General features: G+C 31.3%; 2 protein-coding genes across 2 annotated transcripts in view; both read right to left on the bottom strand.

Annotated features, from left to right (window-relative positions):
* LOC125812167 (superoxide dismutase [Cu-Zn] 2) overlaps positions 1-15765 on the bottom strand; it is a 128442-nt gene that overhangs the window by 97362 nt on the left and 15315 nt on the right. The window lies entirely within an intron of this gene.
* LOC125812172 (inactive beta-amylase 9) lies at positions 1237-4096 on the bottom strand. The gene is made up of 3 exons (XM_049491669.1): positions 3718-4096; positions 2457-2942; positions 1237-2283 (listed from the first exon to the last, which is right to left on the bottom strand). Exons 1-3 carry the CDS (start codon positions 3964-3966, stop codon positions 1414-1416), a joined length of 1605 nt encoding a protein of 534 aa, XP_049347626.1. The 5' UTR covers positions 3967-4096; the 3' UTR covers positions 1237-1413.

Here is a 15765-nt window from a genome sequence, read left to right as displayed (position 1 = left end):
TTTAAAGAATTCAATATGCATTTGTTGACATTTTGAAGAATCCGAACACATATGATACAATTGGTTTTCTTCTAGCGTTGATATTATTTGAATAAGCAATAGATAAGTAGACACGTTATATGTTGCCAAATGTATGATGTTTCCAAGTTTTCAAGGATTTTCATTCAATTATTTATGATACTATATATGTTATGGCCGGTGGCCGCTGCCACTTAAACCGACTTTCTTGTTTCTACCGGGCCCATTTGAATCGCGGACTAAATTATTCAAGAATTATAATCCTTGAATTAAATTATCCCATCTAGGAGGGAGGATAAAATAATATCAAGTTGGATAGGATAATGTGTGATATTCAGGATTAAGTTTGAGACTAAATTTATAGTTAAGGATAGAGCCGATATAGCAAATAAATTATAATTTTAATCGCAAACATAATTCTGAAATATCTCACTTTATCTGATCTTTTCTTTCCTAGGTGTGGACGAGACAAAGAAAAGTCTTCCGCTTTTTCGATGATAGCTATAAGAAAGAATACCTATCATAAGGTAAACAGGAGTTTCCGGCTTAAGCGAAATGATACTGGCTTAAGGTAAGTAAATTTTTTAGTTTAGGAAAGAAATCCACTCTAAAAGCTAGTCTTCTTTTATCCAAAGAAGTCGTGGTAGTTCAACCAGATGTATGAGTTTCTTGCTTCGTGGAGTTGTGTTATGGAAAACATGGACCCATACTCTTTGTCTTTATATGTAAGAAAAATCAAAGATGATAAGATATGTAATTGTTCCTTTTTGAGTACATGACAAAGTTTGTTGGAAAGCAATTCATTTTAAAATATACAACATGATTTCAAGAAATTCTATTTCACACTAATTATGTGTTCTATCAATACTCCAAATTGTGGACAATAGAAAAAGCTTTACACCAAAACTTGTGAAAAAAAGGATACACTGATTGCATTTATTCAATGAACTTTAAACTTGTGTTCAATTAATGGATCAACGATATTAACTATAACATCGTATAGATATCGACCAATGAAGTGCGTGAAAACTAAGGAAGTTGAAATATCTAGTAAAATTATCGAGGTGTGCACAAATTGATCCATACAGCTTAAAATAGTGAGAGGGGCCGGGGCTGGGAGCGGGAGAGTTGTTGGTTCCATACATGCAATGTTCAACTAAGAGAAGAGAATTGCAAGTTACTCAAAAAGGCGAAAGAAATGCAACCAAAGAACAAATATATTTGAAAGCTATCTTCAAAATTCAAGCCAACAAACTTTCTCATACTATAACAATACATATATATAATATATAACAGAAAAACTGAATGATTGCAACTTTCAGCTACTACCTATTCATTACTATAGGGAAATTACGGTTTCTAAGATGATTACCAATATGTACATAGAATTTGAATCTAAGCTGCTTGCATCTGGAGATGATTACTGGCAACACGTTCTTCTTGTTTCGTTGGTTGATCATCCGAATCCAGTTCTGGTTGATTAAGGCTCCGAACGAATTGAGTGAATGCAGGGAAATGTTCAGGAGAAAAGAAGTCAGCACCCATTCTTTGATATGTGAACAAGCTCATTTCCTTTTCACTTGACAACTTCTTCTTTATCTGTTCGAAACCATTTGGTGCATTTGCAACCATTGAGTTTTGCCCCAACATTTCCACTCCGTGCTTTCTGCAACATGATGTAATTTGAGCAACCAACAACTCTGGGCTCGAGAGAGATTTGTTTGGCTGGAGATTGTCCGAGAGATCCATCCCAGGCAAGATAATTTGGCACGAATGCTTTGCAAACATCTCAACGACTTCTACATAACCATCTCTGTTGGCTGTGTTATAGAAACCGGCTGTTAGCTCGCTAGGATGGGATCGGGTTTTATACCAAGAATGCACAAGGGGAACTTTGCCACAAATGGAGATTGGAACGTCATGGAATGTTTCAGAAGCAAGCGAAAGAAGTCGGCTTCCATGTGAAATGAGCTGCTCCGAGTACCAAGAAAGGAAAAAGTTACCATAAGTTGTCTCCCAAGATCCTTCATTCTCCTTGAAGAAGGAGCTTGTCATGGGTGGTTGATCATAACCAGGGGCATCGTGCGGACCACCCAATCCCCACAGAGGATTACCGTTGCTTTCGGCATACTGTTTGAGAGAACTCATCATGTATTTATCATAACACTGAAACTCACCAGCTCCTTGATGATTGTTCATTTTGGATGGATTGTGATGAGAAGGATAGCGAAGCTCGCCTTCTGGTCCTAGACCAACAGAAATGCCCTGAAAGATGACACAATGTACTAATGAGTTTAACTTTATACATTGAAAGATAACTACCATTAGATTAGATTGGTGCCAAAATACTTTACAACCAGTGTATATAAAGTTAAATCCAATGCAACCAGAATGCCCAAAAGGCTTGAAAGTTGAAAGTTAAACTAAACAATTCATACCGTGATTGTGGAGCCCATGAACGGTGAAAATGCAGTCTTGAAGCTCTCACAGAACTCTTTGTAGACTTGAACCGGAGTCTTTCCATCAAGGACAGGAACATCAGTAGCAGCAAACGAAAGAGAATCTTTATAGTGTTGTCCTGATTGGTCCTTAAAGAAGATACTAGGATCAGATTCACCAATCTGAGAAACCCATTCTGGGAGTTGAATTTTAGCTTCCTCTGATGCATGGAAGCAAAGTGACACATGAAGCTTAAGTCCCAACTTTTGGATGATTTCAGCAAGTGCAAGGTAGCCTGTCCAGTCATACTTTCCCCTGGTTTCCTTCTCAACAACTCCCCACCAGACTGGGAGTTCTATGCCATCTACACCTAGTAACTTCAATGCTTTTAATCCAACTGCAATTGCTCTAGCATGGTTTATTGTATTAGCACTTGAAACAGTATCAAGTGGCAACCCAACAAATAGTTTCACACCACCATCAGTCTGCAAGAAAATTTCCAATAGAGCAAGACATGTCAATAGAGCAATAGAACAACGTTTTAATAACGCAAAAAGTGAGAAATGAAGCGCACACTCCCTTAAAGTGCATCATGAAATTTTCAAAATTAAAAGAATATCAAACACATATGAATCTAGCTAGTACTATGATAATCAAATCACAATTAACATAACCAATTTTAGCATACAATAACCAATCATGCCGGTATTAATCCAACTTCTCATTGATATTCCTAATCATTGAACTATTAAGGACATTTGAACTCAAAGGATCATTCGCAGAGTTATCTAAAGTTCTAATATAAATGCAAACAGTGCGCACATCATGGTATATAACAAAATACTCCAGAATTGACTTAAGGAAACAACATAAGCTCAAGTTGCATGATTAGAATGGTAATAACAATAACATACCAATATTACAACAGTGTAATCCCACAAGTGGAGTCGGATCTATCCGGACCTTACCCTTACCATCTAAGAGGTAGGGAGATTGTTTCCGATCTAACTCGGCTCAACAATAACAACATATCAATATTATTCCAAATATTTGTACCACTAAGGATTTCAACCAAAAACATCATTTTTACTTCCTACTTCCCCTCCTATCCTACATATCAGGGGAATAATTTGTGAATGCTAATCCGTTTTTTTTTTTTCACAATTAATAGATATAAACCCCCAAATTCTAAATAAAAAAAACAACAACATGATTTCAAAACAAAATAAATAATAAAAACACGAAGATGTGGTAACTTACCGTCTTAGTTTCTCTGTTATTCTTCGATATGAGTGGTTCAGGTTGTGAACAAGAAGATGCTTTCAAACTAAATCTATTCAAAGACTTGGAACGCAATTTTATACACAATTTTGAACTTTTCAAAGAAGAAGAAGAGGAGGAAATGTTTGAATTGAAACTCTTTGTAAAACAACAATTTCCAACTTCTTTACATACCAAATCATTCCTACCCAAATTCACCTGAGAACTTCCCATCACTGAAACCTCCATAATTTTCCTTTGAATCTGAAATTAATGATATAACTAGAAAAATTGGGCCTTTTGTCAGACAAACAAATTCTTGACAATCAGCACAAGGGAATTTCAAGTAATTTGGTAAAATGAAGGATTTAGAGCTAAAAATTTGAAGAAATTGTACAAAGAGGAATTGAGATTCAATTGCATTTGGGACCAGTTTTTATAATAATTAAGAAAGAAGAAACCAATAGAAATAGTGCTAGATGAATCAGCCACGTGTCATCTCTACAGTTAAAAGAAAATTCAGCCGCATAATTTAACCCTTTTTAAAAAATATATATATATTTCATTTTCTTGTCTGAATATTCTAAAACTGTTGCATATTAGTAGCAACTTGCACAACGCTAAACACACCTACTACGTGATTATCATGTACATATAGGATAAATATATTTATTTGTTCAATTTTATAAAAATTTAAGTACATACTAAATTCGATCAAATTCGCATGCAAACTATCAGGGGCCTTATAGTGAGGGTGTCCAATTCGTCGGAAAATAATACCATATTTATAAGTAAAATAATATACAAAGTGATTAAATAACAAATTTTGGACATCGGTGTTGTAGCCTAGTGGTTTTAGATGCATTGAAAGAGCCTTAAATGCTCAACATTTTTTTTGGACTCCCTTCGTGAAATTTCTAGCTCCGCCATTGCAAACTGCTAGCTCGCCTGTCAAGAAAGACTACATATTGTTTCCTTTGTTTCAATTTATATGACTTACTTTTCCTTTTAGTCAGTCAAAAAAAGACACAATATTAAGTAATAATCTATATCTAAAATGTATATTTTACCCTTAATGAAATGATTTACAGTCACACAAATATATTTACAAATTTCTTTCTTAAATTTCGTGTTAAGTCAGACTAACTCATATAAAATAGAACGAAAGGAAATAATAATAATTTTAGAATAGCTAAATGAAATAGGAACCACCTAAAAAGAAAACACGAGAAAGATGGATATTTTTGTGTGGATAAGAAAAGATCAAATTAAAGGTGCACAGCTGACATGTCAAAAAAGGCAACAAAATTGATAGACCAATTATTTTATTTTCTCACTTCTCGATTTGTTTCATCTACAGTTTAAATCTCAATAATTCAGAAAAAAAGAGAAAACCATAAATAATATGTAGGGACACGTGTCATGATCTGGTGGCTCTGCTGACTCAGTTCCATGCCAGCTTCCATATATTGATCAAAACAAAGCATTCATTTGATTAGTGACCCGTAAGAACCTCGAAGAAATTGTGGATAAGGTTTATGCTATTATGGGTAAAAACAAATTAGATTTATGTTTAACATAATTTATCACTAGAGCAATATATGCAATGGATTTAGGGTTGGATCTTGACTTTATCTGGCACAATCATCTTTTATTATTCGTGTGGCGTCACACTTGAGATTCAAACGCTATTTAAAATAGATCATTAAGATTTTTGCTTGTACTTGATAAAGTGATCGTTATTTAATATAGAATCAACAAGATTAGAGTCAAATCCCACCAAAATTACAGCAAAAATATTACTCATAGATATAACCGAAATAAATGATATAAATTTCTAAAATTCTTGTAGAAAGTAAATGTTTAAAAGATTTGCTTTGTATGATTATGCTTAAAACTAAAAACTCGATTGTTATTAGTAGAAATGTGAAACTAAGATAGTGAATTTCCTATCTGGACATATCGTTCATCTAGTTGCTTTTATGAAACTTTAGTTAAGTAATCTTAGGGTAAAATAACTAACTGCTCTTAGGTACAATTAGAGTCCTTTCGATCAATACAAGAGATATCTTCTTAAGTTCTCACCGTACTTGGGTGTTATGGGTGTTACGTTAATAACTGTTAACTTAGGTCTGAGATAGATTATCATCGTCACGTCTCAAATTTTTAGATAGAATACATGTTTAAAATTCATATGCTTAGTTCTTTTTTCTAAACTTAACTACTTTTCTAAGCAAGTCAAGAATCTAGGCAGGTTCTAATGCAGACCTTCATTAAAATTCATACAAAATAATGAAAGAACTAACCATACCCTAAAAATTATCGTCTAAAACTTCTATCTACACAACTATCTCATTGTTACTCTCCTATTATGGTTCCACAATCCTAGATATGAATTTAGTTATCCATAGGAAGTGCATCAACTAAACTATAAATAAAGAATTTATAATTACAATAATTGAGAACACGAATCAAATATTCAATCTTTTTTATTTTTGATGGATCTTTTAATTGAGTTTGGGTCAAGGGATGTCAATATGGGTTGGATGGGTAGGAGAAAGTTTGATGGGTTGGAATTTAATTTTATCTAATAGAAAGACGCCACGTAATAATTACTAATAATAATAATAATAAAAATATAAGGTTGTTAATTTAAAGGGTAATAGTGGATCAAAAAAGTTGACTAAAGGGTATTTTTAGCCAATAGGTGGATGAGGGATATTTTAAACCTTTTCAAATAGTACAAATATATTTTGGCCTTTTTCCAATTATTTATCTATAGTACAAATTCAAATGTATTTTTTTTTTTGGGGGAGGCAATAGGGTTGGTCGGGTGGTTGGGGTGGGTGGGGGAGGGGGCAAACAACAACTTTGTCATTCTTGGATATTGAGGAAAAAAATAGTTCTACGACTTTTATCTTCTCTTCCCCAACATTTATGAGTAAATTTCTAGCTTGCGATATTTTTTGGGAAATGGAAAGAAGAAAAAGTGCAATGGATTTGTTCCTAATTAATGTTATTCTTATTATATCTCGTACTGTATTTGGATTTTGTTGGTTGAAAGTCTCACTCAGAATAGCAAAAACGCTATTATATATGCTCTGGTCGATGTCAACTAAATTTATTGATAAATTTGTGACCAAGAAAATTGCTAGCTACTCATTTATTTTGTATTAAATTATTATTTATATACTTCTTATTAGAGGTGAATAAGATTGAATCGAAAATCGAGTTAAATTGAAAAAAAAAAAACTAGTGGTTTGGTTTGATGTTGAAAAAAAAACCCTATACTTGAGTTGGTTTGATTTTAATTAGAAAAAATCTATCCGAGATCAAATCAACCCGACATTATATATATAAGTTTTAGTATTTATATTATATATAAAAATATTTACTTTGATATAATTTATAAATATTTCTTATAGTTTTTATTTTTTTAACATATTATTTCATGTTTAGAATTTTGAATGTCCCAATAAAGATTATAATTCATAGATATTAGTAAATCTAATAAAGCTCAAATCAAAATCAAATCAATATTAATGATAACCAAAAAAAATTTAGTTTGTTGAATAAGAATGACAATAATGTTGTGATTTAGATAATAAAAGTAAATAAGCTAATTTTAGTTTTTCATCAATGTTTAGCCATGTAATTACTACTTATTAGATTTATTTTTGCATGATTTAGTACTTTTAAATTATAATCATTTTTATGACTTATTAATATGCAATATTTGTTTTATGCGATTTCATTAGTATTTTTGTTAATTCTTTTGTATCATCATTCATCTCATATTTTGTGTTATTTTCTTAAAAAGTTCCTTAGAAGGTTGTATTTTTAGTAGGACTAAAGATATATTTAAAGTAAAAGTTGATTATATGTATATGAATAATTTATTGGAAAACCCCGAAAACTCGAGAAATTTCAAAAAAAACTCAAGAAATCCGAAGTTGAAAAATTTGAAGTTTTATTTAGTTTATAGATTTTAAAATCCTACAATAATGATTTAATTTGATATTTGAAAAATCTAACCCAACCCGATCATATACATCCATACTTCTCATTTTAAAAATTTTCTAACCCAACCCAATAATAAAATTTAAATTAAGATAAAATTATATCCATATAAGCGCCACATTAGATAATAAAAGTAGAAACATGAGACTTAACAGCCTAAGGACAAATATGTACCCAAAGTTGGATGGTAAAAACAAATATATCAAAAACGTATGACCAATGATAAATATAAACATTTTCTGAAAGTATAAGAGTAAATATAACAGACTTTTTAAAACTAGATTAATTATCAATCTTGTTCGTCTTATCCACTAAATAAAAATTAATATTTGTTTATTGACATATTTATTATCTATGTTAAATATGGACGAATCAAATATTTTATCTGTTTTTATTGGGACAAGGCATAAGTACCCCTCTAGACTATGACCGAAATCTCAGAAACACACCTTAACTAATCTAAGATCCTTTACCACCAAACTCATTTTTCGTGTAATTTCGTGGCACACTCCGTGATTCCACATAGGTGAGGCGCATGAGAGATGTTTGGAGGCCACGTATGTCAAAAAGGTGTATAAAATTCCAAAAAAATAAGTTCAGGGGGTAATAGGACCTTAGTTTAGTTAAGATGTGTCTCTGAAATTTCGATCATAGTCTAGGAGTACTTATGTCTTATCCCATTTTTATTTGACCTATTTGAATATGTCTATCCAGTTCGTCCGTCTATCACTCGAAGTACAGAATAATCAGTTATAACATATTAATTTACCATCTTTTTTAAGCTGCAAATTACACGCCTATAATTAAGGCATGAATTATATCTAGGAAAATTTATGTGACATAACAAACTAAGACTTTATACTTGCCCAAAATGATCATAGTTTTAAAAAATTAAAAATTTTATAATAATAGTTTGAGATTTTATAGCGATATGTGTGAATATATTTATTATTCGCCCAGTTGTTTGGGAGTGATAGTGTATATGTGTAGATACAGATAGGCAGCAATATTATTAACCATGCGAATATAATGCATTTTACTATTATTATGCGTGCGGATACAATTTATTCTGCTTCAAAGTATTGTATACATACAAATACAATTATTTATGCATGTGAAACAATGTATTTCATTATTATTATGCACACAAAGATAGTAAATATCCATCAATTACAAAATCTCGGAGTGCATAGTATTAATTAGGAGCGAAACTATAGTTGTATACAAAAAAATTCGTATACCCCTTTTTTTTTAATTTATTTGTCCTGTTTTGACTTGATATAATATTTAAAAAACTATAAAATGGCTTTTGAATCTTGTACTCTTAAATTAAAGATATATATCAAATATACAAAAATGTCTTTGAAACAACTAAATTATTATCAAAAGGAAAAAAAACATATTTTTTTAGCAGTTTTAAAAAAAATCGGATAAATAAATTGAAACAAAGAGATTATATAATATGAGGATTGAATGAAGATGTAGGTTCCACATAGAGGTCAAGTCAGGCCAATACAACTTGGCACGTCTTGAATTATTTGTTGGATGATTAGTGTACGCAAGTGGAGCAATAATTAAACACCTAGCTCATTTCCCCAAATTATTAACAAACATCTACGCATAATATTACTATTATTATATAGGAAAAAAAAAATTTGACCAGAAAATTTGGTCAGAATAATATTTTTTCTATGTTATTTCACCTTTTTAAATATTTTCACCCTTTTAACTTTAATACATTTTAACTAAAAAATGAAAAAAAAAATCAGTTTATTTTAAAATAAATATTATAATTTTTTTAATTTTCTGGCCAAATTCTAGCCAAATTTTCTGGTCACTTAGCACTTCCCTATTATATAATTAAGCATAATAGTTTGAATTTATGTTGTGTTTCACATAATTCACAAGTATTCATTGTATCTTAAATTTTAGATTGCAATACTATATGTATGTGTCCAAAATCTACTAGTGAATTGCGTTTAATGAATGACCGCAAATTTGCAGTCCACTTCTGTAACGACCCATTTGGTCATTTTGAGTACTAAAACTTTTTATTTCATAACATACTTTTCAATACATTCTAAATTGATATTTTGGACTATTCGTAACTACATTTATGAATTTAGTGAGGTAATTTTAGTAATTAATTTAGTTAGTGGTTAAAGAAGAAACATTAAAATTAATAGTGGATCCCTTTCACAACTTTTATAATTTTAAGGTAATAACTGATGTGTAGAAAAAAAGAAAAGAGTCGCACGGTGGTAGAGAAATATCGAAAGGACAGTTTCAAATAACCCCTTAACTTTAATTCGTCATAGCATACAAATTGTGGGTATTATGATTGAATTAGCGTTAATGGTTGCTCATGTCAAATAGTGGAAGATGATTAAAGATGGGAAACTGCAATTTAAGGGGTCATAGCGTATTTCTGGAGACAAACTTATATCCCTGTCCATTATTGATTTACTTATTGTGAAGTACTAAAATAATATGTGGCAGATTATTGATTATTGAGTTTAAGGAGTGATTTGGAGGAGAAAATTTTATATAGTTGAAATTGTTACTGTTATGTGCTAATGGATAAATTGGAAAGGGGAAGGTGGAGATTGGTCAGGTTTTATGTGGAATTAACTTAATTATATTCTAAAGTGTGGACTGTTAAATGAGCATATGTGTAGTAATTGTTGTCAGGTGCAGGTTGGGAGAAAAGTTAGGCCAAACACAGTATGGATAGGTAGCACACCTCAATACTTACATGTCAAAAATTTCGATTGAATGTTAAATTGTTTTCTCCGTTGTTTTCTGTTCGTAGTTGGGGTTACTGTTAGTAGTACTTACGTAAACGTTTCAATGTTTCTATATTTATCTTGATATGACTCAAGAATATATTGAGATAGGTAATTAAATATTAAGTCTATAATATAATTCAAACACGATCAAAAGTATGATAATTGGAGAAATTGAGACTTATTCTTAGGCTTGAACTTTAGGAAAGTGATTATAGATTTGGGTGATTTTTGGGTCTAGGCTAGACATATAGTAATATAAGTGTTTATGGACTCGCTTACTTATGAATTATGCATGTTTAATAGCTTGTAAAAGTTTGGAGGCATTGAGGAAAGGAAAAGCTTTGGAAAAGTAGCTTGCTTGACTTCAGTTCTTCGATGGAGGTAGGTTATGGTTTTATTTTATTTGATAAATAGACTCTTAATAGTGATTGATATGCGTTGAGTGATATTGTGAAGTTCTCTATGTACTTGATTGTGTGGTCGTGTGGCTTGGTTGTGTGTTTTGTGATTGGTTTGAAATCCTGAGACCGTGAAATTTATAATCTTGAGCCCTCTCTATCGAAATGATGCCTTGAATAAAGAAGACTTGATGAAATATTGTTAATGCAGTGAAAAGTGGTGATAAAGGTGCAGGTTGAGAGAAAAGTTAGGCCAAACACAGTAAGGATAGGTAGCACACCTCAATATTTACACGTTAAAAATTTGGATTAGGTCACGGGAATGTTAAGTTGTTTTCTGTTCGTAGTTAAAGATATTGACGTGTTAAATATTTACATGTTAAAAACATTGAAACATTTATCTTGATATGACTCAAGTATATATTGAGATAAGTAATTAAATATTAAGTGTATGATATAATTCGAACACCATCAAAGCTATGATAACTGGAGAAATTGAGACTTATCCTTAGGCTTGAACTTTAGGAAAGTGATTATAGATTTGGGTGAATTTTTGGGTCTAAGCTAGACATATAGTAATATGGGTGTCTATGAACTCGCTTACTTATGAATTATGCATGTTTAATAGATTGTAAACGTTTGGAGGCATTGCGGAAAGGAAAAGCTTTGGAAAAGTAGCTTGCTTGACTTCAGTTCTTCGATGGAGATAGGTTATGGTTTTATTCTATTTGATAGATAGACTCTTAATTGTGATTGATATGCGTTGAGTGATATTGTGAAGTTCTCTATGTACTTGATTGTGTGGTTGTGTGGCTTGTGATTGGTCTGAAATCCTAAGACCGTGAAATTTATAATCTTGAGCCCTCTCTATCGAAGTGATGCCTTGAATAAAGAAGGCTTGATTAAATATTGTTAATGCAGTGAAAAGTGGTGATAATAAATGATAAATTAACAATATTATTGGATCGGGGTGTCACGTTCCGACATGGTATTATGGATCGGAGTGTCACGTTCCGACACGGTATTATGGATTGGAGTGTCACGTTCCGACACAGTATTATGGATTGGAGTGTCACGTTCCGACATGGTATTATGGATAGGGGTGTCACGTTCCGACACAATAACATTAAACAAGAAACATATTGAATTAACTGAATGTACTCAATCTCAAATAACCCATTTCCCAAACGAGCGTGGTGTGGAGGCATGAGTCCTCGTGTGTGTGCTTGATATTGTGATTGATTACGTACTTGTTTTAGCTGTCACTTGTTCATGTTGTTTGTTGCTTATCACATGCTAAGTGCTATAGTTGATTTTATACTATTATTCATCGCATATTAGTTACTATTTTGAGTTGGCTAATGATATCTACTCAGTACATGTTACCCTGTACTGAGCCCTACTTGTGTTTTTCTTTGTTATCCTTTTATGGAGTGCAGCGAGTGTACCAACGACTTTGACTCGCTTTCAGCTCTAGCCAGTCTCAGCATATCAGGTTCAAGGGTGAGTTATTCATTCGAGCTTGTGTTGGATTCTCTCGGTCATGATCTGATGTCCTTAGTTTTCGAACACAAATTATTTTATTTCATTTATTTCGGTGTCTTTGATACTCTTAGACTTAGTATTTGGAGATTAGATGTCCTTGATGTGCTGACTTTCAGGTTTTGGGAATGGCATATATAGATTATAGAGGATTTGTATTTCTTACACTAATAAGATTTAAGCTTCCGCATTATGGTTAGTATTTTGTAAGTTGAATGATAAATATAAGTTGGGGTTGAATTCATTGGTTCGCCCACCTAGGAGGTTGAGTGTAGGTGCCACTCACGACTCGGTTTGGATCGTGACAACTTCTAGTTCTTGAAGTATAATATTGTTTGTGGATATAACAATAAATAAAGTACAAATACATCTTGTATGTAGTATATATAAGTATATACTAGGGGCGGTAATTGTACGGGTGAGTCATATTTGAATGGGTCATAATTGGTTAAGATAATAATCGGGTCAAGACTCAATACAATCCAAATTTGCTTGAATCAAAACGGGTTGGTCAAAATGGGTTAGGTAATAGGTTACATGGCGGGTCAAGACCTAATCCAACCTAATTTTTACTAAGCTTAATTATTTTATTTGTTCTCTTAAGCTATTTTACTACCTAATAAAATTATTATTTTTTCTTTATTATGGTTATTTACAACATATCATATTGAAAAAAAATTCTTTAAAAATATACCGACAAGATTTTTCATGAGCCAATTCGGGTTACATATGAACCTAATTTTTAATGGGTTAAAATGGATTGGGCTAATGAATGAGGAAGTCAATAACCCGGTCAAACTTAAATGATCAAAGTGAGTCGATGAATTGAATGGATTGAGTTTAATTTTGTCATACCTCGTATTTTTGGAGACCGTTAAAGAATCTTGGAAACAAATGTTAAGAAATGGGTATAGGCAAAATATTTGGACTATTATTATGGGGCAAACCCAACTTTTAGAAGTTTGGGCCTTGATTAGAAAACTATAATGGGCCTAATCACTTGGATCCATTTCTATAAGGATTTTTTTTTTGCAAATAGCCAGTATAATAAACTTTATTAGGCTATTTGGCTAGTTTACATATTTACGAATTGTAGCTATAGTTTAAACTGCTATGGATGACCTCGTTTTTATAATTCGCATGCATTTGTATATTTGAATTATTTTCATCCATATTTGTATAAAATGATTAGTATTAATTGATTTATATTTATTTTTATATAAATTTTTTTTTATTGATAATTGTAGTTTGGTGGAATAAGTGTTTGTATAAATAAGCTATTTTCCGTTCGTGGTTGTATAAACGGAGTAGTAACAATTGATTTGTACTTACATATTTTGTACAAGTATAATTATATTGCTAGACTTTTTTATTATACATTTTGTATAAGTAAAATATAGAATATACAATTAAAATAACTATATACAATTACTGATTTATATAAATATAAAATATGGGTACAACAATAAATCTAAAATTGAATCCGTTTTTGGAAGCAATACAAATTCCGAAATTATAATGAATTTATACAAACACAAAAATCTGAACTTTAAACAGTTTTACAAATTACATTATACAAAAGTTATATCATAGTTATGCAACTCAAAGTTGACCGCATAATCATGCCTAAAAATTAATAGCGAATAATAATTAATTCAAACAGTAACTATGTTAACTAATTAACTAATTAGTATATATCTACTTACCCGCGTAATTTTCCCTTTCTATAATTCATTGTCGTGATTGACGGAAATTCCCTTCAAAATCCCTCGAAATATATCAAACTAAAATAAACTGAGGCACCAGCTAATAATATCTTTCAGAAATTATTGGTAGCCATTTAAAACGAGTTTGACGAATAAAAAGAATGTGCTTTTTTTTTCTTTGAAAAATTTCCCCCTTTTTATTTTTTTACCCTAAAAGAAAAGAAAAGAAACATTGTATAGATGAATGAGAATAAAATGAAAATGTCATTAATGTTTTTACTGAATGGTTTCCAAACCAAAATTTGATCAATTTTAGATACTCCAAACTAAACTAAAGGGAGTAAACGCTATTCCAACGTAACTTGAACATAAATCACAAAAAAATGCATATAATATATGAAGTTGGGTGAAGTGATATGAATAATAATAATTAATAAAAAAAAAAGGTAAACATGTTGAAAATTTGTGTGGGAATTATAACAGGAACAAAATAGTTGAACTCTTATTAAATTATTAGGGTTACAAAATTAAATAAAGGGTTCAAAATACAATTAAAAATAAGATGGAGCTGGTGGGCCAGGAAATGTAAGAGGTGGATTAGGGCCCAATGGGCCTTGTGGTGGGCCTGGATAAGGATCCGTAGGACCTACTTCCCAACGTGATCTGCCAACACCATCTTCCAGGATCCAACAGCAGCATAAAAAGTAGAAACTGCCACACACAAAAAAATGTATTATGTGCAATCTATGTCTTGTGAGGTAGTTAAAATAATAAACCATGTATAATAATGTTTTTATAAATATATGTTGGAAATGACACCAACATTATCCAGATCTTTAAGGGCCCTTTGGTTGTGATTAAGCAACTGATTTATATATATTGTCTGAAAATAATTGATCATTCAATAATACATCTAAATAAAGGACACCATAACAGCAGGGATATCCCTTAGCTAGTTCGTGTATTTACTTTTTCAGATATTAAAAATCCTCTAATAATATAAAGTAAACAGTTGATGATTAGTGATTACCAAGAGGAGAGAGCAAGACACATATTAGAAAAGTATCGACGAACAAAACCAAAGCCAAAAGGAGGTCCAGACATGCTTGGATTTGGTGCATACATGATTTTTGAGAAAAAAAAACAGCAAGTAGATGAAATGAAGGCAAGTATAACAACAAATATATTGAGACAATTTCTGGTGTGTATGTAACTCTTTTATTGGATAGTGACATCATCATTTTATCCTACAAACAAAACAAAGCGATGCCTATTTGGTGCATCTTCCAAGTGTGTGTATTGCTTTAATGCATGGACACGTATTATATCATCATCACCCTCCAATTCAACCCGCCCCACATAAATCCGCTCCACATATTTTTTAAATATTTTCTTTTTCTAGTTAAATTTGTTACTAAAAATTGAACTTTTTTCATTTACTATCTTGAATATTTTAATAGCTTTAAAGAAATTATCTTAATAAATAATGTTCTATCACTCTTATAACATGTAAAAATTAAAATTAAGTTTAAAATCACATATACCCGCAACCCACATTAATTTTGAAAAAACTCATTTCAACTCACCCTGCAC

This window comes from Solanum verrucosum, unplaced genomic scaffold (genome assembly GCF_900185275.1).
Source record: "Solanum verrucosum unplaced genomic scaffold, falcon-dt-bn FXZP01000115.1, whole genome shotgun sequence".
Lineage (NCBI taxonomy): Eukaryota > Viridiplantae > Streptophyta > Magnoliopsida > Solanales > Solanaceae > Solanum > Solanum verrucosum.
The sequence above is the reverse complement of the archived record's forward strand: the minus strand, read 5'-3'. Positions and strand labels throughout refer to the sequence as shown.